This window comes from Vombatus ursinus, unplaced genomic scaffold (genome assembly GCF_900497805.2).
Source record: "Vombatus ursinus unplaced genomic scaffold, bare-nosed wombat genome assembly UNPS02014786.1, whole genome shotgun sequence".
NCBI classification, from domain to species: domain Eukaryota; kingdom Metazoa; phylum Chordata; class Mammalia; order Diprotodontia; family Vombatidae; genus Vombatus; species Vombatus ursinus.
Genome location: NW_020954564.1, coordinates 22,093,030 through 22,118,689, shown reverse-complemented (window position 1 = coordinate 22,118,689; position 25,660 = coordinate 22,093,030). Strand labels below are relative to the sequence as shown.

At 39.6% G+C, this 25,660-nt stretch overlaps 2 protein-coding genes across 3 annotated transcripts in view; one reads left to right on the top strand and one right to left on the bottom strand.

The window, feature by feature from the left end:
• Positions 1-740: 740 nt before the first annotated feature.
• Positions 741-12,929, top strand: PDCD5 (programmed cell death 5). Of its 2 annotated transcripts, XR_003569553.1 has the most exons (8): positions 741-921; positions 3,000-3,040; positions 5,009-5,070; positions 5,807-5,898; positions 6,832-6,903; positions 7,551-7,683; positions 9,210-9,337; positions 12,052-12,929. XR_003569553.1 is itself a non-coding variant. In XM_027867355.1 (6 exons), exons 1-6 carry the CDS (start codon positions 856-858, stop codon positions 7,596-7,598), a joined length of 381 nt encoding a protein of 126 aa, XP_027723156.1. In that variant the 5' UTR covers positions 741-855; the 3' UTR covers positions 7,599-7,762. The 2 variants fall into 2 exon arrangements, 1 of the variants encoding a protein (XP_027723156.1); XM_027867355.1 differs by lacking the exons at positions 9,210-9,337; positions 12,052-12,929 and having other exon boundaries at positions 7,551-7,762.
• A 9,076-nt stretch (positions 12,930-22,005) lies between these two features.
• ANKRD27 (ankyrin repeat domain 27) overlaps positions 22,006-25,660 on the bottom strand; it is a 92,973-nt gene continuing 89,318 nt past the window's right edge. The window contains 4 exon segments of the mRNA XM_027868066.1: positions 22,006-22,735; positions 22,737-22,856; positions 23,803-23,875; positions 24,086-24,164. Of these exon segments, the coding sequence (XP_027723867.1) occupies positions 22,556-22,735; positions 22,737-22,856; positions 23,803-23,875; positions 24,086-24,164 (452 nt within the window). The 3' untranslated portion in view covers positions 22,006-22,555.

Sequence of the window (25,660 nt, the reverse complement as noted above, 5' to 3'; positions counted from 1 at the left end):
GGTGTGTCTAGAGACACCCAAGGCCACCCACCTTCCAGCAGGCAGGAGCATTATGTAGGCATAGGAGTTAGCTCAAGAGTGCCTTGCTTATTCTGGACAACTCCCTGGGGGGGCAGGAGATGGAAGCAGGGGTATGGGGGAAGGGGAGGTGAGGGGGAGAGGAGAATGGGGAGGAAATTCTTGGAGCAAATGAGATAAGGTATATAAAGCACTTTGCCTAACTTTAAGCAGTCTATAGAGCAGCAGGGTGTCATGGTGGTTTGAGTGCTCGACCTGGAGTCCAGAAGACCTGAGACTGTGTCCCCCACCTTAGACCCTGTATTCTTGACCCTTATGTAAATCACTTAACCTCTCTCGGTCTCAGTTCCCTCATCTGTAAAACGTGAATAGTGCCTCAGAGGGCTGTTGAGATGACAAAATGAAGTAGTACACTTAAAGCATCTTGCAAATCTTAAAGTGCTGTATAAATGCCTATTTTATCATAAAAATGTGATTTTATTACAGTTGTTATGTGCCTAAGTATTATTATTGTTACTATGATTAACAATAACCTGGTATTGGGGGTCTGTTTCGACTGTCAGACCTCCCAAAGGATCAAATCTCCCGCCCTGTGACCTCACACCCTCCCTGGAGCTCCCTCCTGCCTCTCCATAGCCACGCCCACCCGCTGCCGCCTATAATCGATGATTCGGCCTTCCACCTGCCTCCCCTTGCCAGCGCCTTACCGGCGGCTCGGGGATAGAGTGAAGAGGCCTGGGGCGGGCGCGTGCGTAGTAGGAAAGCTCGCGTGGAGTCGAGGGGCTTCGGTCCTTGGTGCTATCTAGTGAGCTCGTCTTCCAGCCCGCTAGCCCCGCCATGGCAGACGAAGACCTGGAGGCCCTGCGAAAGCAGAGGCTGGCCGAACTGCAGGCGAAGCACGGGGTAAGAGTGGCCGCCGGCCCCGCCGAGGCCCTCAGGCCCGGGCGTCCGGGGCGGCTTCCCCGCTGCGGCCGGGGTGTGTCCGAGGCGGGGTCTGGGAGTGCCCAGGATATCCCGCCTGCCCCCGGCGTGGGGCCGGGACGTGTTGTGTCGGAGAGCGGCCCCCGGGCCGAGCTTTGGTCTCTCGGGGAGTTGGGGCAGCCGGCCCCGCCCCGGCCCTTAGCGGGTTCCGGCCGGGGATGCTCGGGCGGCCGGGGCTTCTCGCCCAGGGAGCCCGCTGGCTCTGCCCCAGCTCTCCGGAGCTGGCAGGCCAGCGCCGGGGCAGCCCCCTGCCCAAGTGATCGGGCCGTCCACCCGCCCCTCGTGTCGTCCTACCTTGGCACTGCAAGCAGGGGTGCTTAGCGGGGCCCCCAGCTGAGAGGAGCCCCGCCCCGAGCCCTGGGAGGTGGGCAGTTTACTCTTCAGGCCCGGGTTTCGCGTTTTCTAGAAGATGGGGAGGGGAAAGGGGAAAGCTGGGTGTTCTTAAGTACCCGTCTAGTTACTTAGCATTGTGACCCCCGGAATCTCAGAATGTAAATTGGCATCTCGGGAAAAAAAAACCCAAAACGTCATTTGTTAGGTCTGTGCTTTGGTAAAGCTGGAATGCTAAGTCAGATGCAAATTGTTTGAGGCCTCAGAGAGTGTTTAAGTAACCTTCTAGTTTGCTTTACATCTAGGATATAATACGCTTTTCCATTATTATGGTAATTAAGAAGTAGCCGGTCCAGAGGAAAGAGCTGGTTGTCCACACCCATAATTCCTACTACTGGGGAAACTGAGGCTGGTGAATCACTTGAATTCGGTGGTTGTGAGCAACAATGTCCAAAGCTGTCCGGTGTCCACACTAAGCCAGGCATCAATATGATGGAGGGGGAAAGTACCAGGCTGTCTTGTTTCCAGCCCAGTTTAAAAAATAAAAATATAAGGGCACAGGATATGGAATCAAACTCCATTCACATTTGCTTCTGATACTGCCCCTGTGACCTTGGGTAAGTCACTTTACCTTTTTAGGCCTCAGTTTCTTTGTCTGTAAAGTGAGAGGGTTGGATTATATGGCCTCAGGTTCCAGCTGTAAATTTGTGGTCTTTCAATTTTTTTGAACATTATTGATTGCTTTGCAAAGACAGTTCTCCACAGTAATTATTTCTTAGTGGTATACAATTTAAGATATATTCCTATTTTTTTTTTCCTGAGCTTTCTGAGGCCAAAAGTTTTTTGTCAAACCAATAATAAGGTTTTTGGATATTTTGTGGAGTTTGGCAGGAAAGGCTACAACGCATTAGTATCCCACCTTTTTAATAGCAAAAGTAGGATTTTATGATTGTATATGAAGAGTGTAATTATTGTGATGGTCTAATGACTGAGAGGAAATCAAATGGCAAAATTGGCTACAATAAATGGTAGCCAAGCATTCTTTTTGTTTGAGTTTTAAAATGCTTGCCTTGTAAACCATTTGGAAAACTGTTTCAGAGCTATGTCAGAAATAAAATGTAGTGGTTCATAGGACCCTAACTTTAAAGGCCAGTTAATCCAATCCCCTCATTTCTTAGTTGGGGAAGTTGAAACCAAGAGAGATTAAGTGACTTACCCTGGGTCACACAGCTGGTAAGTGTCTGAGACAGGATTCAAACCTATGTCTTTCAGACTTCTCATCCAAGGTGTTATCCACTATACCAAACTGCCTTGAAGAGGCAGCCATTGGAAAGCACTGTCCTAAAGGGTTGCTTAGGATTGTGGTGTCAAACTCAAATAGAAATGGATTCCTGTAGGCTGCATAGTGACTTAGAAAAATTGTATTTTTATTTAATATGTTAAATATTTCTCAATTACATTTTAATCTGATTCAGGACCACTGAGGAGTTGGACATCTCTGGTTTAGGGCACTGAGAGGTTAAGTAACTTGTCCGTATCCACGTAGCCAGAACAGGACTTGAGGCTTTCCTCACTCTTAAGTCCAGCATTCTACCCCCCATGCCAGACTGCCTTTTAATTCATCTTTATAGCTCTGAATCCTTTGATTGTAAAGAGAAATGTCTTTGCAGGACTCTTCTGGTGACCCAGCACAACAGGAGGCAAAACACAGGTATGACCAAGAGCTATGAACTTTTAGTGAGCTGGGATTTTTCCTTTAGTTAGCGGAAATGAAATTTTGAAAATATAACATGTGTGTACATATATGTATACATATATGTATACATATATACACATATGTGTGTGCACATATATACACGAAATTTTGAAATTCTAACGTGTGTATATGTATATATACATATATGTGTATACAGATATATACACACATATATGTGTGTGTATATATATGTGTATATATAAAATCTGTCTACCAATTTCAGGAGTTTTCTTGGTACTTCCTTTTATTAAGCCTTTGTTTTCTCTCAAGTGAAATAACTAGCTGTTCCCAGTTTCCTTGCTTTTAACTAATATCACTTCATATCAGTGGGGAGGAAAAAGGAATGATTTACATGGTGTTTGGGGGAATGGCTTATACTTTTCTACAGGAGTTAGAAAGAAGCAGTGCCAGCAACTGTTCTCCAAGCCCTGATTTCTTAGATCATTTAATATTTTACCAACTAAAGGAAAACATAATGTGAATAGAACACTGAATTGAGAATCAGGAGATTAGGGTTCTAGTCTTGGGTCTACTACTACACAGTCCTGTTGTACTGGAAAGTTAGTTTACTTCTCTGCACGTTGTTAAATCTGATTATCTAAAGGTCTCTTCTAGCTGTTCTATGATTCATTTAATTCCCACTCTAGAAACTGTACCAAGCTCCATAGAAATTTTCCCACCTTCCTGAATGTAGTATAAACCTCAAAGTTTATGGATGATTAAGGAACAACAGTGGCTGTGAAAGAAGGAACAAACTGAAAGTAATACTTTAGCTACCTTATCTAATTGACTGTCATTACAAATCACACATAAAAATCATCTCACAATTGATGTGATTTTTCTAACCCAAGATGCCAAGCTTCTCAGCAAAAATCCCTAAGGTATATAGAGAACAGCTGTGTAAAATTTTGAACGTGACCTAAGTGATGGAATTTTCAAAATAATGTTATTTAGCTAGTCTTGAGCAGATATTCCTGTCATTCTTGGAAATTATTTTAGCTATAAAGTCCATCTCTACTATATATCTGTTTCCTTTTCCTTAGTTAATTTATATGCTTAATTCTAAATCTGGGTAAAAGATAAGGGATGGGCAGAAAAGCCATTATGTGAAATGAGGCTGCTAAAGCATATGTTGATAACTTTATCTGCTGCTAAATTTCAGGAAACTGTAAGTAAGGGAAATCGTAATCAGCATCAGACTTTTTTTTTTTTTTAAAGGAAGAGGCTGCTTTTTCTTTTTGAGGTTAAGCAGAAATTCCCTCAAATCTTGTTTTATGTGATTAAGTTTTTCCTCACTCTTTAGTTTTGACCTTTATATCGAATACTTATTTATCTTACTTTGTAAATTCTTTTCTATTTATTTGGTATGTGTTGTTTGTCCCTCCGTAGATTCTCACACCCATATTCAGCAAATCTTTATCAATTTCATTTCTGCAACATCTTTTGCATTCTCCTCTCCGTTCTCATAGCCTAATTCAGACCCCTATTACCTCTCACTTAGACAAAAGATTATTGGTCTCCCTGGTCTTCATGGTACCCCCTTAATTTAATTCAGTAAATATTTATTAAACAACTACTATTTATTTACAAGGCCCTGAGCAAAAAGGGAACTAGTTATAGCTCTCAAACTTACATTATTTCCTGGGTCAATGGGTGGGAGTGGAGGGGGGTGGGGAAGGCATCGAGAATGGACAATACTGCCTTATTCATTTCATTGGCTACTTTACTAATTCAGGTCCAGATTCCTGACGTTTGAGGTCTTCTCCCATCTGGGTTCAAAGTACCTTTTCAGCCTCACTATGTTCTTGTGTTTTCCCAAATATATCATTTTCTTACTGCTGTGCCTTTACTTATACCTTTCCTTTCACCTAGAATGCTTTTCCCCTTGCATCTCTGCTTTGTCTAATTAGTCTTTCTTTACAGGGAAGCAGAGATGAGAAACAATATTCTAGCTCAAGTTCTGGATCAGTCAGCACGGGCCAGGTGTAAGCATCTTCGATTTCCTTAAATGAAATTTCTCTGTTGAAATAATATTGGTTTTAAGTTACCTAACAAAGGGCATCTCTACTGGTAATGAAATTACTATTGCTATCTCTAGGTTAAATGTTTATTTAATCTTAAATACATTTGAAATGGACTATTACTTAGAAGAATGTGAAGTCAGACTTAGTACTAGGTACTTAAATTGGTTTTAAGAGAGAGAGAGTACCAGCTGTTTCTTCTGCTTGCAGGAGATAAGGTTTTCAGGCTTAGGTACATATTGAGTAAAGTATAAAACGAGTTATTACCTCTTAAATCATAGCAATCAAGTAAAACTGTATCTTGGAACATTATTACCTGAAGCCTAATTTGGGCCAAAAGTGATAGTTGGAGAGGGTTTTGTGTGTATCACTAACCCAGTGTTTCCTTTAGCCAAAAAAGAAAAAAGTGTTTTGTTTAAAAGTACAGTAAGACAACCCTGTAGCTCATAAGTAGTGAATGATAAGGAAGAAATGTTTTATTTACATGGAATTTATGATGAGGATGATAAATTTTGGCATTTACTTGGTATATAAAGTGATATGACAGCTCCTGGTATTTGTTTAGTGTTGATACCTCAGAGATTGGTTATACAGTATATATGTGTGTGAGTGTGTGGATGTGTGTATGTATGTATATACATATATATATAAAAATATCTATGTATTTATATGTCATGTCTTTTGTTTGTTTTTATCTCAGTAAGTAATTTAGCACTTGTAAAGCCAGAAAAGGCCAAAGCAGTAGAGAACTACCTCATACAGATGGCAAGATATGGGCAACTGAGTGGAAAGGTGAGTCCTTGGCCTCCCTCTCTGTCAGTGAAGCATATTCTTCCAAGTTAAATCTCTGCCACATCAGACCATAGAAGAGTATTTTACCAGGAATTTGCAAAAGAAAGGCAGGAGAAATCTCATCGGCTACCTCTTCCTTCTTAAAATGTAACTACTTGGCCTGCCTGAAATTCCTAGGTGTTATCTGATATTGTTGTATAATATCTTTGACTTGTGAGATCACAGGGTTTTTTTTTAATTATCTGTGTTAATGGGTCATAGGGGGTTGCCTAGTTAATTGCCCAGAACAGTAACTAAAAGGTAAACAATAAAGAAGAGAAACATGGTTCCTGAATGCTCTTACTTCCATAGGTAAACTATAAAGGATTAGGCAGTCAGAAAGTATTTCTTAACTATCTACTATGTGCCAATCACTGTGTGAAGCACTGAGAAAGACAAAAAGCAGTCCCTGCTCTCAAGGCTTACAGTCTAATGGACGGGGTTATGTAACATGCAGCAAGGTATATACATGATAAATTGGATATCATTAATAGAGGAAAGATAACTAATATTAGGCAGAAGTCTAGAAAGGTTTTTTGTTGAAACCTTCATGGGTAAAATAGAATAAAAACTCTTACCCAGAATGGTTATTTCACTGGGCCATTGGTCACTCGTAAGTCTGTCTTTTACTTCTTCCTGTAAGCTAAGCACGTTGATACGGCTTTTCACCTCTTAAGACACTCTTCACTGGCAGTAGACGTGCCTGGGTCTTGACTTCAGTTATGCCTCCATTTCCCAATTCAGGAATGAGACTCAAAAGATTTTAGAGTGTCTGTATCATTATTGAGATGTGTATCTTTTGGTTTAATAATCTTGAAAAATATATTCAGCCCTTAAACTGCATGTATAAAGGAGAAATAAATAGTCACTTTTATTCTACTTCTTTTATCCTAGGTATCAGAGCAAGGATTGATAGAAATTCTTGAAAAAGTAAGCCAGCAAACAGAAAAGAAAATAACAGTTAAGGTAAGTTTTCTTGAAGTAACCTGAATATTGTAAAAGTAAGCTTCCAAAAAAAAAAATCTCTTTACTAAGACTAATGCTGCTCATATATCAAACCCTTTTCACTAAAGTCTTCACACCACAATGAGGCTTTGGGGTGATTCCTCAAAGACAAAGCATAAGGTGGCTTACCAGCCAGATGACAGAACTGTGACTTTTTTGCCTGAGGAGCAGCTAAGCTAAGTGCAGGGAGACTCATCATGGGAAGGTTGGCAGTAACAACTCGTGAAATGTAGAATTATGACTTAATTTTGGCGGAAGGTATTTTTACACTTAAGTTTTGAAGTATCATAGTAAAAACAACAATGCTAGTTTGAACACATTTAATAGAAGTTTTCATTAAATTTTTTTCCCTCTGTAAATATCCTGTATAATTCTTGGATCAGTCAGCTAACACACCAAAAGGACCAAAACTCTTTATTTAAAATATTCACAGATGTCTTCATCTTGCCTGCCAGTAGTAGCTTACTGCAGACAACTAATTAACTAAGTAGTAATAGGGAAGAATCAAACTTTTTGCTATCAAGTTAACTAAAACATTTTTCTTGCTTCTCAGAGCCTTAATTTCAGTTCAGACACATTGTAACATACTCTTATATTTTCCTCTCCAGTTCAACAGAAGAAAAGTAATGGATTCTGATGAAGATGATGAATATTGAAATCTAATGTTTAAAGACTCATGAACTTCTTGAAAAATTTCTAGGAAAAAATAATACTTGGCAGAAGTGAAGAGCTAATTACATGGTAACTTTGCTTTCTGTATACATTTTGAGAAAGGGGCAAATAAAAAGGACTTGTTTATGTAAAATAAAACAATTTGGACAATGTTTTTTTTAATAGTATCATAAGGGACTGGTTTTGGAAGCCTGTGTTTTGTGAGAATAGTTAATGATTTTCCTGCTTACCAATGCTTTCAAGTGTCTTCAGCAGCATATGTCCTTTAAAATTGTGAACACTACTCATGACCTTTAACTGGGGAAGGATTATGGCAGTAGCATATTTTTAGTAAGAAATAATATTAAAGCACCAGTAGCCATGGCCTTCAGCTTTGTGGAAATCAAAAACAATATATTTAATCTGAAAGGACTTGAAACACTGCTGCTTTCTAGACATTGTTTCTGAAAGCAAGTAAGCTATGTGTGTGCAATTCAGACTTTTCCATGTTTTTTTTTCTTGCAGATAACAATACTAAATATATGTATATGTAGATATATATATGTAAAATGTATATTATGTATATATTTAAAACAGTGATGTTTAGTGCCACCATTAATGTCTGCATAAAAAAAATCCTATCAGCTGGGCTTAAATTGCTGTTCCATTTCTCTGTATACAAAAAGTTCCATCATAACCTTTAAATTAAAGCATCATTATAGTTACATAAATTGTGCAAGGATTAATAGAAATTTAGATGTTAAGAAGGTTGAAATCTGGTTGTGACCTATGTTACTAGTTGATAGCTGGACCTTCTGTGGAGAAAAAGAAGCCTTGAATTAAGATTGTCTTTGTTCATGGTAAAATTGAGGTGTTTAAAGCGCATCATCTTAGCACTTCATCATCTTTCCCTGTTCCCTCCACTAGGTTACAACTAATCTTACTTTTGACTGATTTTAATATAACCATCCTTTCAACACCAAAAAAAAATTTTTCTGGTATACCTTTTTAAATGTCATGTATCTTTTCATGTGTGGACTGATCCCATATAAATGGTTATGGCTCTGAGCTTCAGTTTTTAAAGCTGTAGTTAATTACAATGAACTAGATGAATCATTTGGCTAAAGTCCCACTGTGAGCCAGTAACAGAAAAGAAATTTTGACGCATCTTAGCTTTCCTGATGCACACAAACCACAGCCTGAGGAAAGACTGAAATGAGTTGTAGGTTTGAGGCCTTTTCAAGGGCATGGACTGTTTCATTTTCATCTTTGTATCCCAGAGTTCCAGGCACAGCAGGGCTTTCTTAAGCACTTGTATGTATGATATTATAAGCTGTGAAGAATTTCAGTGATGGGGCTGGTGAAATCATGCAACAGATGCAATGACAGATTTGCTCCTAAAATACTGAAGTACCCAGCTAGATGCACAGCAGAACACATATGATAGTAAGACACTCAAAGTGACAAGAGACTAAATACAACTAAGAAAGTACAGTGACGCATGTCAGAGCTCAAAAACAAGCCCCAATTATGAAGCATCCTTTACTCCTCATTTACATGGAAATACTGAAAAGCTGTTTTCAGTGAGTTTGTGAGTTGTACATCCTCTTTTGCAGGATAACCACTTTACCTTGGTGGCAATCAACTGTGTGACTTTGTTGACAATCTTTAAACAATCTACTGCCCCCTGAAGAAAATTTAAGAATGACAGTGATTTAAATAAGGATTACTGAGGACCCTGAAGGTAACATGGTGGGAGACCAGTTTTGAGGGTTTAAATAAAATTAATTAACTTCAGTTGTTTATCCTCACTAAACCTGACCTAATAGTTGCTTGTTTTCTTGCAAGCCCTTCTGCAAGTCAAAATAACAAAACTGCATCAAATTTCTACTGTGATAGACTATCAAAAGTAAGGTAACTATTAGGAAATTATTATAGCTTTGCTGAAAGCAATCCTAGAAAATGATCACAAATTTATTAAAGAGTTGACTTTTCTCTTAAAGCTATTCTAAGTATAAAAACAAATCATTCACATGTCAATCAAAAAAGTTCAAATTGTCAGTACTTTTTGTAGAGCTCACCACTTAATTCATCTCATTATCTGTTAAGATCCTACCATATGCTCACCATCATATAAAACTTGATACCAGCACAAATTCAGACTCATGGACTTTGGACGAGTTTGAGTCATGACTGTCCCACTGGCAAGTGCTGAGATCCTTGGCTGGTCACAGCCTGAGGAATCTTGGTTGCCCCCACCCTAACCCCACCCAGGTCACATGGAGTTAGTCTGCAAGGTTCCAACTTGCAGAAAAGCTCCTAGTAGGATCATGAGGATGGCTCAGACCCAAAGTGAATTTACATCTTGAAAGGGATTACCTGCCAGTAAGTGCTAAATGTTTAAATTCCATGATTCAATGAGCACCTGCTGAGTGCTGAGCGCTGGCTCTGTGCTGATGCTGAGAATACAAACATGAGACGATCTTTACTCTTAAGGAGCTGACATTGTCCTGAGGACCTACAGCAGCATGTCTGCATCTCAGTAAATGTAAGAGGTATTCAAAATAAATAGAAAGTATTGGGGGGGGGGGGAGATGTGAAGGAAGAATCAGAAGAAGCTTCTCACTGGAGGTGGCCCTTGAAGGAAGCTAGGAGTTTGAATAGGTGGAAGTGAGAAGGGACAGTCTGTGCAGAGGCAGAAAGACAGGAGATGGACATTGATGCACAGAAAATAAGCAGACCAGCTTAGCTGGAAAGTCAGATGTGAATATCAGTATGGTAGCTGGACTGGAAAAGGGGATGCGGGGAGACCAATTAAAAAGCTATTAAAATAGTACAGGTGGGAGGTGGTATGGGCCTAAAATCGGGTGGTTGTGGTGTCAGTGCAGATAAGGGGATGGAGATGAAATAAGGTTGAAGATAGCATTTAAGTCTCAAGCCTGGGGGACTAAAGAATGGTGGTGTGCCCACAAAATTGGGAATTACGAGAAGGGTTTGGTTTAGGAGGGAAGATCACGAGTTTGAGGTTGTTCTGGGGACACCTAGGTGGAGATGTCCAGTATATTGTTGGAAGTAGGGCAACTAAAGCTCAGGAGAGGTCTGGGATATATAGGTGCCCAAATGGTGCAGTAGTTCTAAGATCAGCAAGTAAGAGAGAGCTGCTCACTTCTCAAGTTTGTTTTTTTTAAAACCTCCTGGTTAGAGCTCTAAGTAAGGGGGAAAAAAAACCTGGAATGATTAAAAAACTCATACACACTCCTGATTAAAAAAATCAAAGTAGTATGAATAAAGTACCCGAACCTCACAGGATCTCCCTAGATTCTAAAAGATAAACAAGACAGGGACTGAACCCAGAAACCAGGCAAGAAGGACCTGTAAAGGATCATAGGAGGAGTGACCATTAGAACTAATCAGACTCTGCTTTTTTAAAATGTATCCTTTTGATCTAATAATTACCAAAAAAAGCAAAAGAATTAATAGTGGCTAGCATATCTATAGTACTGTACATCTGTTATCTCATCTGATGGTCACAACAACCCTGGGAGGGTTGGTGCTATAATTCCCATTTTACAGATGAGAGAACAGGTTTAAGGACTCCTGGCAAGTCCAGTGTTTTCTGCTCTGTGTTCCCCAGCTGCCTCAGTTGAAGCAAGAAGGTAAAAAGTATGGGTTTATTTCATTTGATACCATCTTCGCTTCTCATTCCTTAATGTAAGTGTTGTTCTCTCTTTCCGCTGTGTATCTTGGCAATGTTACGCAAAGCCATGCCTCTCCAATCACCTCTTTACAGATCTCTCTTTAATGCTCCCTCTCCCTCACCTCTCCTCCCATCATTTACCAGGTCTTGTCAGTTCTACCTCAGCAATGAGAAGAGCACTGAATTTGTAATCAGATGCCCTGGGATCAAGGCCCTACTCTGCCACTTCATAGCAATGAGACTTTGATTTGAGCCACCTTACTTCTTGGTGCCTTATATCTGTAAATGGAGAGGATGGTACTAAATGAGCCCTAACATCCCTCCAACTCTAAAACTATGACCTCACATCTCCTCTAATCCTGTCTGTATCCCAGTACAGGCCTTCATCACTGCCCCACTACACAGATGCAGTAAACTCTACCTCTGTTTTCTCCTCACCGTGAAGTGTGCTCCTGCTGCTGCTTCTAGACTCATCCATCCACACCCACCTGGCCATGCCTCTCCTCTGCTGGGTCTCACTCTGGGTCTCCCTACTACTCACCACATAAAGTTCAAACTCCTTTCCCTCACACTGAGCCCTGCTCAGTCCCATGCCATGCTGTCTTTCTATCTTTTCCTGCTGCTCCTGTTCCACAGTACACTACACAGTAAATGGTGCTCATTTCCTAACCCCTTAAATAAGCCATGTTCCCTTGCCTTCTTGTCTGCCTTCTTCCCCCCCGCCCCCCATAGCTTTTGAAATTTTTTCTTTTTTGATTCAGGTACAGAACAGATATTGCCTACACATAGAAGAATGTTTAACACAGAACAGCCATGACCGCACATTGGAAAAAAGACTTAAATGAAAACAGCAGTAATTTCTCTTAAACTCTGCCAGAAAGCTGACGTTTAAAACAACATAATCATGAAGCAGTTTGTGGGACTGCTGATCAATAAGCATTTTACCTTTTACTTCAGCTCTGCCCTGTCTCTTAGTCTTCAGGCAAGCCAGACCAAGGACTGGCCTTATCCTCCAGCTGATGGTCATCTTCGAGAGTACTGAAAGAGTTGATGGGGAATTCTCCCCTTGCCAGTCAGCCCTAGCCAAATAACCCAGGACCACCAGACCTCTCAAACTCACATAGTGGCTCTTCAAACCTGGTATTTCTTCACTCAGTTTAGGAAAGATCAAACAGAGGTGGCATCTCAAAGGCCCAAATCAGGCCTGCCTAAGCAGGACATGAGACTTAGCTTCCATGTGCTCAGGGCAGCCATTTCTTCGGGGGTGTGAGGGAGGGAGATGGGCGGTCCCTCTCCCCATCCTTTAGGGAGAGCTACTTGCTACACAGGGAGTCCAAGGAAGAAGACTGCTAGATTTCTGTAAGTGCAACTGAAATACCCCCTCCTCCCTAAAACTTTCCCTGTTGGTAGAGATCTTCCTCCTTGGATTTCACATAATACATTGTTTTGTAATTCTCTAATATACCTATTGTATAATGTATATTCTAGTTGTGTGTGTGTATTATCTTCCCAAGTAAGCTGTAAGCTCCATGAGGGCAGAAACCACGCCTCATCTAAATTTAGTATCTCCCCCAATGTCTAACTCTTCACTCAGTAAGCATTTAATATTTGTTCAGTAAATCAGTGTTTATATAGAATAAAAGGATTTTCCAGTTTACAAATGGCTCATCTTTGGCTGGCACACTGGACATAACTTAAATATCTTGCGGCCCGGCCTCAGACACTTCACACTTACTAGCTGTGTGACCCTGGGCAAGTCACTTAACCCCAACTGTCTCACCAAAAAATAAATACCTTGTGGCTATAAGAAATGACTAGCATACTAAATCCTTATTTGTTATTTTGTCTGGAACAAAGAAAACTTCCGATAGCCCCAAGATCCCTTGCCTCTTATTCAGAAATGGTTCCACCCTTCTGAACCCAGCCCATAGTCTAGGGTCAGACAAAACACTTGACAGAAAAAACACTGGGCAGTGGATCCGTTGAGAACTGCACCCACATTCACTAGGACTTAACCAAGACTTGTGGGAAGAGTTCCTGCCTCCATTCATTGTTTCATTGTCATAACTCAGGAACAAATCCATGTCAAGTAATTAGATCTTCATGTAATAAAGTATGTAACCTACAGAAACTTTTATACAGCTATAAGAATTAGTCATAAATGGCTTCAAATTTTATATAAAGAAATAATTGAATAAAGAAGTCACTGAAATAGATCTCAGATTGTATTAAAAAATTCTACTTTGTTCCCCAGTGATTACCATGAATCTTTTAACAACGATAATATGGGGCAGCTAGGTAGCACAGTGGAGAGAGCACTGGCCCTGGAGTCAGGAGGACCTGAGTTCAAATCCAGCCTCAGACGTGTGACACTTAATAACTGTGTGACCCTGGGCAAATCACTTAACTCCCCATTACCTAGCCAAAAAATAAAAAATAATAGCTAGCATTTACATAGTGCTTACTATGAGCCAGGCACTGCTCTAAGTGCCTTAAAGTTATCTCATTAGATCCTCACAACCACCCTGGGAGATAGGTGGTGTTATTATCCCCATTTTACAATTGAGGAAACTGAGGCTTTAGGTTTAAGTGACATGCCCAGGGTCACACAGTAAATAATCTGATTTGAACTCAGGTCTTCCTGATTTCAGGCCCAGTGCTCCATCCACTATGCCACCTAGCTTTACTCAGTAGCCCACAGCAACATAACTTTCAGAACAGTTAACAGAATTAGCAAATAGGTAGTCTGCCACTCTAGAGTAATATCTCCAAAATGACAAAGGACTAGAGACCACCAAAACCAAGTGTAAAAAGCAAGAAGAAATTTGCAGTAGCAGAAAAGATGCTATTGGTTTCCATCTCTACCAAGGAACCTCTGTTACTTTCCTACAGAAGAAAGTGAGTGGACTTAGGGAATACATTTCTGTTCTCTAAGTTGAGTGAAGTGTTTCATGAAATAATGGTAGAAGTGCTCTGAGGAGGAAAGAAACTAACAATTACATAAAGAGGTAGACAGGAATCTTCACCTCTATCACAATGAAAGGTGGAAGAGTATGGCCTAGAAAGAAGAGAGGGAGGACCACTGAACATTTAGAGTTAAGAATTAAGTTCCTGCATTTCAAGATAGCTGGATAATCTCTCGTAGAAACAGTATCTTATACTCCAAGAAATGATGCAATTTTACAAGTACCTTCAGATAAGAAATCATCCAAAAGTGATCAACATAAGAAAAGATAAGCCAAAGAGTTTGATGATTCCATGCTGTGGGGGCACCAATGTAACACTTTTTTAAACTGACAAACATGTCTGCTGTCATTCCAGGTAGGTATTATCCAGAGTGTGATAGAGTATTCTGAGACTTAACAAGTCTGAGTACCACTACTGACAATTCATGTGGGGGAAAAGATGCTTCCAAAAGGAACCCTGAAATCATTGCTCAGGGCTACAAAACCCTGGCCAAAAATCTGAAGGCCAAAAGGGCCCAGGGAGTATTTTCACAATTGCTGCCAATTGACAGAGACGGATTTGGAAACATGAACAGCTACTTAGGAAGATAGTGATTGAGCGCAGGATTTGAATTTCTAGTATGGCCCACAGCTTAAAATATAGGCATGAGAGGCTTATGATCTACAATGGAGCGCACTTTACAATGCTGGTTAAAAAAAACCTCTTCCTAGAGTCTGTTAACAATGGCTTGAAACTGAAGAGAGAGCAAGGAGGAGAACTGAGTAGATCTGACAAGCCAGTTGCAACACAGGAGAACCAGGAACTTAGGGGAGATTTGATTCGGTTGTTGTCTTTCCTTCTCAAAGAAGACCAAAATGACATCACTATGTTGGGGTCAAGGTACAGCGTAACCAACTATGGCTGATCAGAACTATACGAGCTTGGAAGACTACCCCAAGTCAGACACAAATAGTCCACGTGAACATTTGGAGTGGACATGTCTCTAAATTTGCAAATCTCACATTTCTTTTGAGCTACTACAATCCTACTTCGCTCAGAGTACAGGGCCTTCTTTGATGCAGGCACACCATACTGGGGGGTCCTGTGCCAGTGTCTCTCATGTTTCACAATCAATTCCAAAGTTCTTCAGAGAGACCTTGAGAGTGTGCTTGTATCCTTTCTGACTTACACATGAGTGATGCCTCATGTGAGTTCTCCGTAAAATAATCTTTAGAAAAATCTACATTTGGCATTTGAACAACATGGCCAGCCCATCAGAGTTGCCCTCCTTGCAGAGAGTGTGAATGTTTGGCAGTTTAGCTCAAAAAAAAAGACCCCAGTGTCCAGTACCCTATCTTGCCAGGTGATCTTCAGAATCTTCTTAAGACAATTCAAATGGAAACAATTCCATTTCCTGGCATGGTACTAGTATACTGTCCAGGTTCCACAGGCATAAAGCAGCACAAGGTCTCTAGACCTTAAGTCTTGTAGGCAATCTTAATACCTCTTCTCTCCCACACTTTCAGAGTCTCCCAAATGGTGAGCTAGCTCTGGCAATGAGTGCGCCAACCTCATCAATGTGTATATCCCTGGAAAGTACACTGGCAAGGTAATTGAACTTATCCACAGCATTCAAAATTTCCCATTTTGCTATAACCAGTAGTTCCATGTATGGATGGTGTGGTAAAGAACCTGTTTTCTTGGTGTTAATTATCAGGTCAAAATTAGTACCAGCAGCAGAGAATGGATCTACACTTTGTTACATATTAGCTTCAGATGCTGCATTGAGTGCACAATCATCTGTAAACAAAAAGTCACATGCCAACTCTTCCTCCATTTTAGTCTGGGCTTGTAGCCTTTTCAAGTTAAATAATAATTTTCTGTCAGCGTAGTATCTGACCTTAATAATGTTTTCATCCTCACTGAACAACATTGCTAAAAACATCATGCTAAAAAGCACAGGAGCAAACACACAGCCCTGCTTTACTTCACTGGTGACTGGAAAAGCGCAAGAGTATGGTCCATTATCCAGGACCCACGCAGTCATGAAACTGATGGACAACACTGATGAACTTCTGTGGGTGACCAAATTTTGCCATGATTTTCCACAAACCCTCATGAATGACAGTGTCAGCCTTCACTAGATCGATGAACATTATGTACAGCCCTCTGTTGTTGAGCAGCAACAACACCAGTCATTGTGCCTTGACTCTTTCTGAAGCCACACTGGCTCTCGGGCAGATGACCATCTTCCCAGTGAAGGATCAGCTTATTAAGGACTCTGGCAAGAAGCTTGCCAGCAATGACTAACAGAGAGACCCTAGGGGAGACCAGAAAAGTAGAGCACCTACAGTAAAATCCCTGGTTTCAGATGTCTTTTTTCAAATGCACAGAATGTGGGTAATAAAACAAGAGAAATGACAGGACGTGGCAAATTTAACTTTATCTATATATAAAGACTTGGTAGGATGATCTGAAATAATTTCACACTCAAGATGAACAAGAAGAGATGGTAAAGCATTTCATATTAAGATGGTCTATTCATGTGAAGAAACAGAAACCAAAGGGAGAAGAATTTGAGTGAAGATCAGAAGAAGAAAATGTTTATCAAAAAAAGTGAGTAGATTACAGACCACTGGGATAGATAGAAGAATTAGATAAGGAGTATGATAAATGGATCAAAAAACAGATGGGGTATTTCAACTATTTGGACATCAGCTGACACTTCCTTCTAAGAGTAAAGCAACTGATAAATGTGTGACTTGCCCTAATGACCATTTCATTCTTTTATTTTAAAAAGTTTAGGAAATGACAAGTAGAAGTATTAACAAGAAGGAATTGCTAGCTGATGCAGCAATGTAATAATGAGAGCTTTGGGGGCAAATGGCAGCTTAGTGATTTGTGATCACAATTTGTGATAGAGGAAAGGAAAGCCAGGTCATAGTCTCTAGATTTGAGAGGAGTAAATTTCAAAGAGTTCAGAGGAAAAGATCAGTAGAATCTCATGGGTTAAAATTATACAAGGAATACTTTCAATCCAGAAGGGATAGAAAGTACACAAGGGTAAAATTCTAAAGACCCAAGTAGAAATGATTCTAATGAGAAAGAAAAAGGGAGCTACATAAAGAGAATGATGGAACTGAAGAGAGAAACTCAATTCAAATTTATAGAAGATGGAAGTCAAATGTATAAAAGATGGAAGCAAATAATAAAGAATGAATGAATACAAATTGTGTGGCACTGTCCTATCATATGTCAGGAGTGCTAAAAGTCTCAAGAACTGAGATTTGGACAGAATAATAAAAACAACAAAAAGCTGGATTAACTATATTGGGCAAGAAAGAGGTTAAAGAACTACTGTTCTGGGGGGATGAGCTAACAGACAACAGTGAAAAGGCTGAAGTGATCAATTACTATTTTACTTTTGTTTTCTCTTCTAAGGACATCATTCCAAGGACAATGATCTTTCTCTGAACTGGGAAGGACAGAAGGAAAAATAAGGGGGTCAGAGCATAAAAGCCCAAGGTAAATGAGAAAAAGATAGAACAGCCTATAACTATCCTGAATGAATTAGGAACAATGAACAGACTGACAAATGTCATTGCAGAGCTGCTGTGAATGATCTTTGACAGATCTAGAAGAATAGAGAAGGTGCTACGGGACCTCCTGTGCAAATTTACCCTGATTTTCAAAATAGGGAAGGAGGTGAAATGTCCAAACCATAGATCAGTGAGCTTGACTTTTATTCTTGTCAAAACTGTAGAACACATTTGTTGACCTGAGATCCATGAGGTCTGCTTACAACTGACTGCCTCTGCTCTGGATTTGCCCCTTCTCTTTTCTAGCATCTTCTATACTCTTAATGCATCTGGAGTGGGGACCTCACTAGCCAATCTTTGATGTCTCCCACCGGACATCAGGGATGGGAAACCAGTAAGACATGGCTGTGCCAGAACCTGCCCCCTGGCTATAGAACAGATGAACCTTCCTGGAAGACACCAATACCAAACCGGGAGGAGCTTCGCATCCATAACTTAATTGTGCCAAGGCCACAATTTGAGACACTGACTTGAGACGCTAAGAGGCCAGGGTCGATCCAATTATGTAGAGAGTTCCAGACTGTAGTGGGGTAGAAGTACAATCGGGGAGATTGCAGGGACTCACCGGCAAATATCTTTTTTAGGTCATAAGGAAGAAGAAGGGAGTCAACGATGGTATTGCAAAAAACACCACCATCCTCCCAGTCTGTCAGGCTCACAACATAGGAGTCATCCTCTCTCACCACTATCTCTCACCACCCCCTCATACACACATCCAAGCTGCTGCCAAGGCCTGTCAGTTTCACTTTTCCAACATCCCCAACATCCCTTCTCTCCTCTGACACTGCCACCACTCTGCTGCAGGCCCTCATCACCTCATGCCTGGACTACTGGAATAGCCTGCTGGGTGTCTGCCTGCCTCAAGTCTCTCCCCACTCCAATCCAGCCTCCACTCAGTCACTAAAGTGATTTTCCTAAAGTGCAGGTCTGGTCATGTCACTACCACCCCACCCCACCCCCACTCAATAAACCCATTAGTTCTATTATCTCCGAGAGCAAATACAAAATGCATTACTTAGCATTCAAAGCCCTTCATAACCTAGCCACCTCCTACCTTTCCAGTCTTCTACACCGTATTTCCCAACACACTCTTTGTTCTAGTGACACTGACCTGTTGTTCCACAAACAAGACACTACATCTATTGGCTCTAGGCATCTTTCTGGCTGTCCCCTCTGTCTGGAACACTCTCCACTCATATTACTGACCTCCCTGGCTTCCTTTAAATCCCAATGAAAATCCAGCTTTCTACAGAAAGCCTTCCCCAACCCCTCTTAATGATTCTCTCTGATTCTCTCTCTCTCTCTGACTATGTTGTGTCTCCCATTAGATTGTAAGTTCCCTGACATCAGGAACTGTCTTTTGCCTCTTTTCACATCTCTAACACTCAGCACAGTGCCTGGCACCTCGTAATCTTTTAACAAAGATTGAATGATTTACTGATTGTGCCAAGCAGTTAATTTCTTTTCCAGTTCTTTTTTCTGTAGTACTCATCTTTTCCTATTTTTTTTCCTCCAGAGGTCTCATTTCATTAATAAAAAACATTTCTAAACTCTTGCTTCATTTCTTCCAGAAATTCATTGAATTTGTACCCAGGTTGTGTTTTTCTCTTGAGGCTTTGCTTGTAGATATTTTGGAGTCATTTTCTTTTTAGTTTGTGTCTTGAGCATTTCTTTCATTATAATAGCTCTTTATGGTGAGACCCTTTATTTGTTTGCTAACTTATTCTATTTTCTGACTTTGGACTTTACATTAAGGCCAGGGTCTGCATACTTCTGGATAGTATTTCTGTGCGGTCCTGTTGCTGCTTTTGCGTGCTATTGTTGAAGATTATTACTCCAGGATCTCAAGGACAGCTCAGACTGGGGATCTGCTAGCTTTCAGTCTTCCCGAAGTGGTCTGATTTGAGGCAAAATCTGATCACTGCCCCCTTGGTCTTGACTTTGCAAATTCCTGACCTGGATTTGGGTCTGAGTAACTACGGGCTGCTGCTGGACTCATATCCTTTCAGCCAGCTGCTGGTTCAGGGTGACAGAACTATAGGGTTCCCTCTTGTCCGACGTTCCTGCCCCAGTTATTCCTCGGCAGGCTTAAAGATTGTGCTAAAAAACTGAACCGAGAACTCCCACTCCACTCCAAGTCCAAAGCACACTGCTGCTTATTTCCGAACTTCCTTCTTGCTTGGTACGTAGGCCAGGGCCTGCATCCCTCCTCACTTTAAAATGCTACTCCTGGGCACAAGCCCCTTCCTCTGTCCAGACTGTATCCATGACCTGCATCTGGAACACGGGCAACAAAGCTGTCAGTCAGCAATTGTTGCTGTATCCTGCATGAGGCTACAAGGTATGAGTCTGGGTCTGTTTGGCATAGTCTCTGGGTGCATTTTGCAGGATGCAACCCCATCTTCAGTATCCACAGGCCTTTCCAATTTCCAGTGCCAACTTGGGCAGGAAAAATGACTCACTGTAATGTTTCTTCTTGGATGTCCTGATCAGGATTCAGTTTGGTGCACTTTCTAGATCTGTTTGAAAACATTTTGGTGGAATGTACACTGTACCTTCTCCTCCATCATCCCGTCTCTGCCGTCTGCAATATTCTTCTGATAGGATCTCCCTGCCTCATTGCTCCCCACCCCACCCTATCCTCCATTCAGCTATCAAAGTGACCCTTTTAAATTGTAGGTCTTACCACATCATCCTCCTACATGTTAAACTCCAGTGGTTCTATTACCTTTAGGATCAAATGTAAAAAAAACCTATTTGGCTTTCAGAGCCCTTTACTATTTGGTTCCTTCTTTCCAGTCTTCTTACACCTTACTCTCTTTCACATGTTCTAAGATCCAGTGACACTGGCCTCCTTGCCCTTTCACTAGCTTTCCCCCATCATGGAACTTTCTCTTTCATCTCCATCCTCTGGCTTCCTGGAAGTCTCAGCTAAAATCCCACCTTCTGCAAGAAGCCTTACCTGGTCCCCTTTAATGTCAATGCCTTCCCTCTGTTAATTACTGCCAATTTATCTTGTATCTATCTTGTGTATACATCATTGTTTATATGCTGTCTCCCCATTTAGATTGTGAGTACCTGTGGCCAGGGACTATTTTTGCCTTACTTTGTATCACCTATGCTTAGCACAGCACCTCACACATAGTAAACACCTGATAAATGCTTGTTGACTTTATCCCTGATCAAAAGTCCCTGCTGTAGGCAGAACTAGTGATAGTGTGTGCTAAGTTAGCTATAGCATGATGCTAAAAAAGGTGAATATTATGGATTCAAGTACTGTGTGTGCCAGTAGGCTACCCTGCTTTATTACAGAAAGATAGATCTCTAATCCCAGATAGCTTTCCAGTTAAAATTGATCACTGGGTCAGTATTCTACTTAGAATTAATTATGAAGGACTCAATATAGGACTCAGTGGATTCCTACTATTAAAGAAATTCAAAGTTCATTTTATCTTCACAAAGAATACCATGTGTTATAGATGAAGGTGATTAAAATGGCTTTAGACACACATCCCAAACACTGATAGCAAAAATAAGATTTAGGTATTTCCAAGAATCATAAATTTTACTGTTTCTTTTCCATCATTTGGCACATATCCAAGGCACATTAGAAAATTAGCAGAAATCATAAATTATTTTTTAGAAAAATATACATAAACCCCCTCCCTTCTACAAGCACACAAGTGTTTCCAATAGCATGCACAAGCCATTTTTCTATAGTAAAAAGATATTTGAAAACATACTCCAGACAATCCTGAAAGTCTGAGGCCCTACACAAGTTATCAATAACATACAATAAAAAATAAAACCAATATTTTCTATAGAAATTTATAAAAGGAATAAATGTGAATATGGCAATGATTCCTTAAATCAAAATCACATTAACCTGGTTTGTGACATTTCACAGCAGTTTAATCAAAAGCCTGTTAGGAAAGATGTGCCCAATCTTGTCTCTTTAATTTGGTGGCCATCCTTGGAGTGTGGTATTTAAGGAAGAGTGTCTTAACTAAAAGAAGGGTTTCCATGAATGTGCAAATTCTCACTGCTATACATGCATACGTGAAGAGGACCAAATCATCCTGCTAGTAAAAGCATTACACTTAGCTTTTTTTCATATATATTTTGCAAGACAAACAACATCTTTACTAAAAATAAATGCATTTAATTGTGATTTGGTTATCCTTGTGTTGCTTTGCTAAGAAGTGTTTGGTTTTTTTTTTAAGTTTTGCTTTCTTCATTCAAATGTTACTTTTCTGTACAGAATCCTCACAGTGTCATGAAGATTAGCTGCTTTATTCAGCTTATTGCAGCATAGAGAAATTGAACTTATAAAGTTTGCTACTTTATACTTATACTTATACCACTACAGTGGTTCAAAACCTTTTGGTAGAAGAGGTCATCAGAATTTCTCACTTTAGCCAAAGGGCACAAATACTTAAACCCAAGACTTAGTGATTCAGTAACCATTGCTTTCTGCTATCTTTTGAAGTGCTTTAAGTTCAAGAGAGAAGTCAAAATGGAGGGAATTTTTTGGCTACATTCTTTACATTAATCTTTTCTTAGTCCAGTCTGCCACAAAGCAGCTCCATGAAGGATGTTCCAATAATAGGTTCCAGCTCTAAAGTACAAACCTTGCAACAACTTTCTGCTGAAGGCTTATTATTCTTCTAAGCCAGTTGTGAAGGTGCAGTCCTAAGCCTTATTTTAAATAACAGCAGCATTATCTTGCTAGTTCTTTACTTTTTGGCAGCAAATGAACTTTGTTACTGCTAAGAGTCTTCAGATGGTAAAACACTTGGCCCTTGATGAGCTGATGAGTCACTATGATGAGTAGCTTCTGGTTCCTGTGAGACACCTGCTTCAGTGACAGTGTGCCTCCGCTGCATTCGCTTAGTTCTATGAGCAGCCTGTATCACTGTGTCCACCAGAGGTTTGCTACTGTTTTCTTCATCAGTAGTATTAGATTTGCTCTGCTCCAGCTGGTCATGGTCTAACTTGACCTCATCACTCAGAATTGCTGGCTGGGGAAAAAGAAAAAATGGTAAAGGCCACTAAGACATGTTCTTTCAGCATCAGTACCAAGAATTAATATAATGCTTTTCTTCTGAGATTTTTACTCCTACATCTGTGAACCTATTTGCTCTCAAACACCATCTTCATGAGTGAGGTTTATTGGTAAAAAAGCTGAAATAGGATACAATAGTTGAAGTAGTTGAAATAGGATACATAATTTCTATTTAATGTTAGTAATATTAGTAAAATATAGCTTTTTGAAATTTATGGCAGAAATATTATCCATTCTAATTCTCATTGTCAAAAGCCCAAATCTAGTGTCTCTGAAATAAAAATAGCGATTCTGGGACAGCAACAATCTCACAATTCTGTCTTTTGTAGATTGGGTCATGGTTTTCAAATCTGAACATTTAAGTCATAGTGTTAAGAAATTTGAGTTACATATCCTACTCAACTGGATGTTTGGCAAAGTTGGTGGCTAAATCCATTGATACGCAAGGTTTTTTTTTTTCTTCTTCAGATTTATTAATACATTAGGTAAATCCATTTGTATGCAGCAATTAACTGAAATTTCCCAAGGTCACATCTATTTCATCCACCAGGTGTGACTTCCCACATGTTCAACATAGCAGTACTTCTATGTTTTTCCTCAGCTCTACACCTCCAACTAAAAAACATTTTCAAGTAACAATAAAGAATATAATGAAAGTACAAGTTCTATTAATCATCCCACTAAAAATTCTAATTTTTGCTTTTAAATTGATCATTCTTATGTTGCAGTGATAGAGCATAACAGAACAAATGATGAGTGTACAGGTAAGGTAGCTAAGCACTTCTACTGAATTAAGAGGGTATGATTATGAAACCTCTAGGTTAATAAAATACATAAGCCCCTCAGTACAGCTTGGCTTTTAACATTTGTTTACTGAACACAGATTAAGCTTGAAAACTTACTTGACTCAGAAGGGCATCATCAAAATTGGGAACACTTCTGTCTCTTGTTATGGTTTCCGGTAAAGTTTTTGCTCTAAAATATAGGTAAAATAAAGTTATAAAAGTAGATACATCAAAGAGTCATATAAAACAACATCAGTTGACCACAAGGTGGCAGCATCTGAATGAACAAAAAATTATTCATGTATATTTTTAATGGTTTAAATTGCATCTTTCCAGCTTCAAATAAAATTTTAACTTTTACAACAACAAAAAAGCAAAAAAGAATTTTTAAAAAACTTACTTAAACTGACTAACTGAATAGACAAACTGAAGTCTTCTGCTTAAAGTATCATCTGGTGGTCCATGTGGCCTTGAATTCACTGCAGATGTAAAGAACGAACTGATATTTGAATACTCCAAGGTCAAATGATATTTTAGTAATATCTTTTAAAAACCATAGCTAAGATGCTATCCTTAAATTTTCTTCGACAAATTAAAATTTTTTGTTTTGCGAAAGTATTTAAACTTGGTTATTCTAATGAATTTCACTTATTTCTTTCTAAATGTTTTGCCTATTGGTTGCATTTTTTTTAGGCCAACCCAGAGGGCACTTAGTATCATCTTAGGCCCATAAGATAGATATGCAACTAAGTAAAAGTAGCAGCATAGTGCTTAAATCTAAAAGACAATCTGCAAGAGTCAGTACTAAATTCTACTCATTTCACGAATTTGTTTTTAAAATAAGAACTAAAGTTTGTGATATTAGCTGAAACAATTTTTCAATTGTGTGAATTATTACAAATATATCCAAATATGGTAAAAAACAGCTCTAGAGACTATCTGAATAACATGAATGCTGGATGGATATAATAACTGTTAATAATGATGATAATAATAACAGCTAACATTTATATAGCACTTACTATGTTCCAGGGACTATACTAAGGTCAGTGCTACTATTATTCCCATTTTACAGATGAAGACACTGACAGACAGAGGTTAAACGACTTACCTACGGTCACACAGCTGAAATGTCTTCACAGGTCTTCCTGACTCCAGGCCAGGCACTCTATCCATTGTGCCACCTGGTTGCCCTAAATGCTGGCATTTTAGTTACTGCACAAATACCAACAACCAGTATGTACATTTCATAAAATCCTTCCACTACTAAGAAAAAAATCAAGTATAGAGAAAAATCTTTTTCATCTTGGAATATGATGCTGATGACTGATACTATATTAAAACAAAAAATCCCTTATCTTCTTCTACTGGAGATGGAGCAATTAGCTACTTAGCATTATCATCCATATGCACTCAAGCAAAATGCTTTAGGTGGCATCTGCCCAAGCAGCAGATTAATGCATGTGCCTGGCACAATCCCAAAGAACACCCACAAAGGAGGTTGCAGTTTTGTAATAAACATCTATGGAAACTGTTTTCCTCATCAGCTTACTAAGAAACCAAAAAAACTTAAGCTAAGAGGGTAATATCTTATTGTTAATTACTATTAACAAAATTAAATTAAGTGCTTACTACTAATAATTAAAAGGCCACCAGTTACTAGGCACTCAGAATATTTATCTTCATTTTTTAAAAAATACATTATACAAAACAAAATTTAAATTTTGCTTCTTGGAGACTATTAAGGTGAGTGAATATATTCGAGAAATGTTATAAAAAGAACCTTGGAGCTTGGGTTTGAGTACTATCTCTGCCACTTAATACCTGTATGACAACAAGCAAGTCACTTCCATTCTCTGAGCCTCAGCTTCTTTATCTGTAAAACAGGGACAATAACATTTGCACTACCTACCTCACAGGGGTGTTGTAAGGAACAAATGAGATAAAGATATGCAAGTGCTTAGTGATCTGTAAA

Coding starts and splice junctions, on each gene's coding strand:
- PDCD5 (XM_027867355.1), top strand. CDS start 856: ATGGCAGACGAAGACCTGGAGGCCCTGCGAAAGCAGAGGCTGGCCGAA. Junction 3,041..5,008: donor CAACAGGAGGCAAAACACAG/GTATGACCAAGA, acceptor CTTTCTTTACAG/GGAAGCAGAGATGAGAAACA. Junction 5,071..5,806: donor TCAGTCAGCACGGGCCAGGT/GTAAGCATCTTC, acceptor TTTTTATCTCAG/TAAGTAATTTAGCACTTGTA.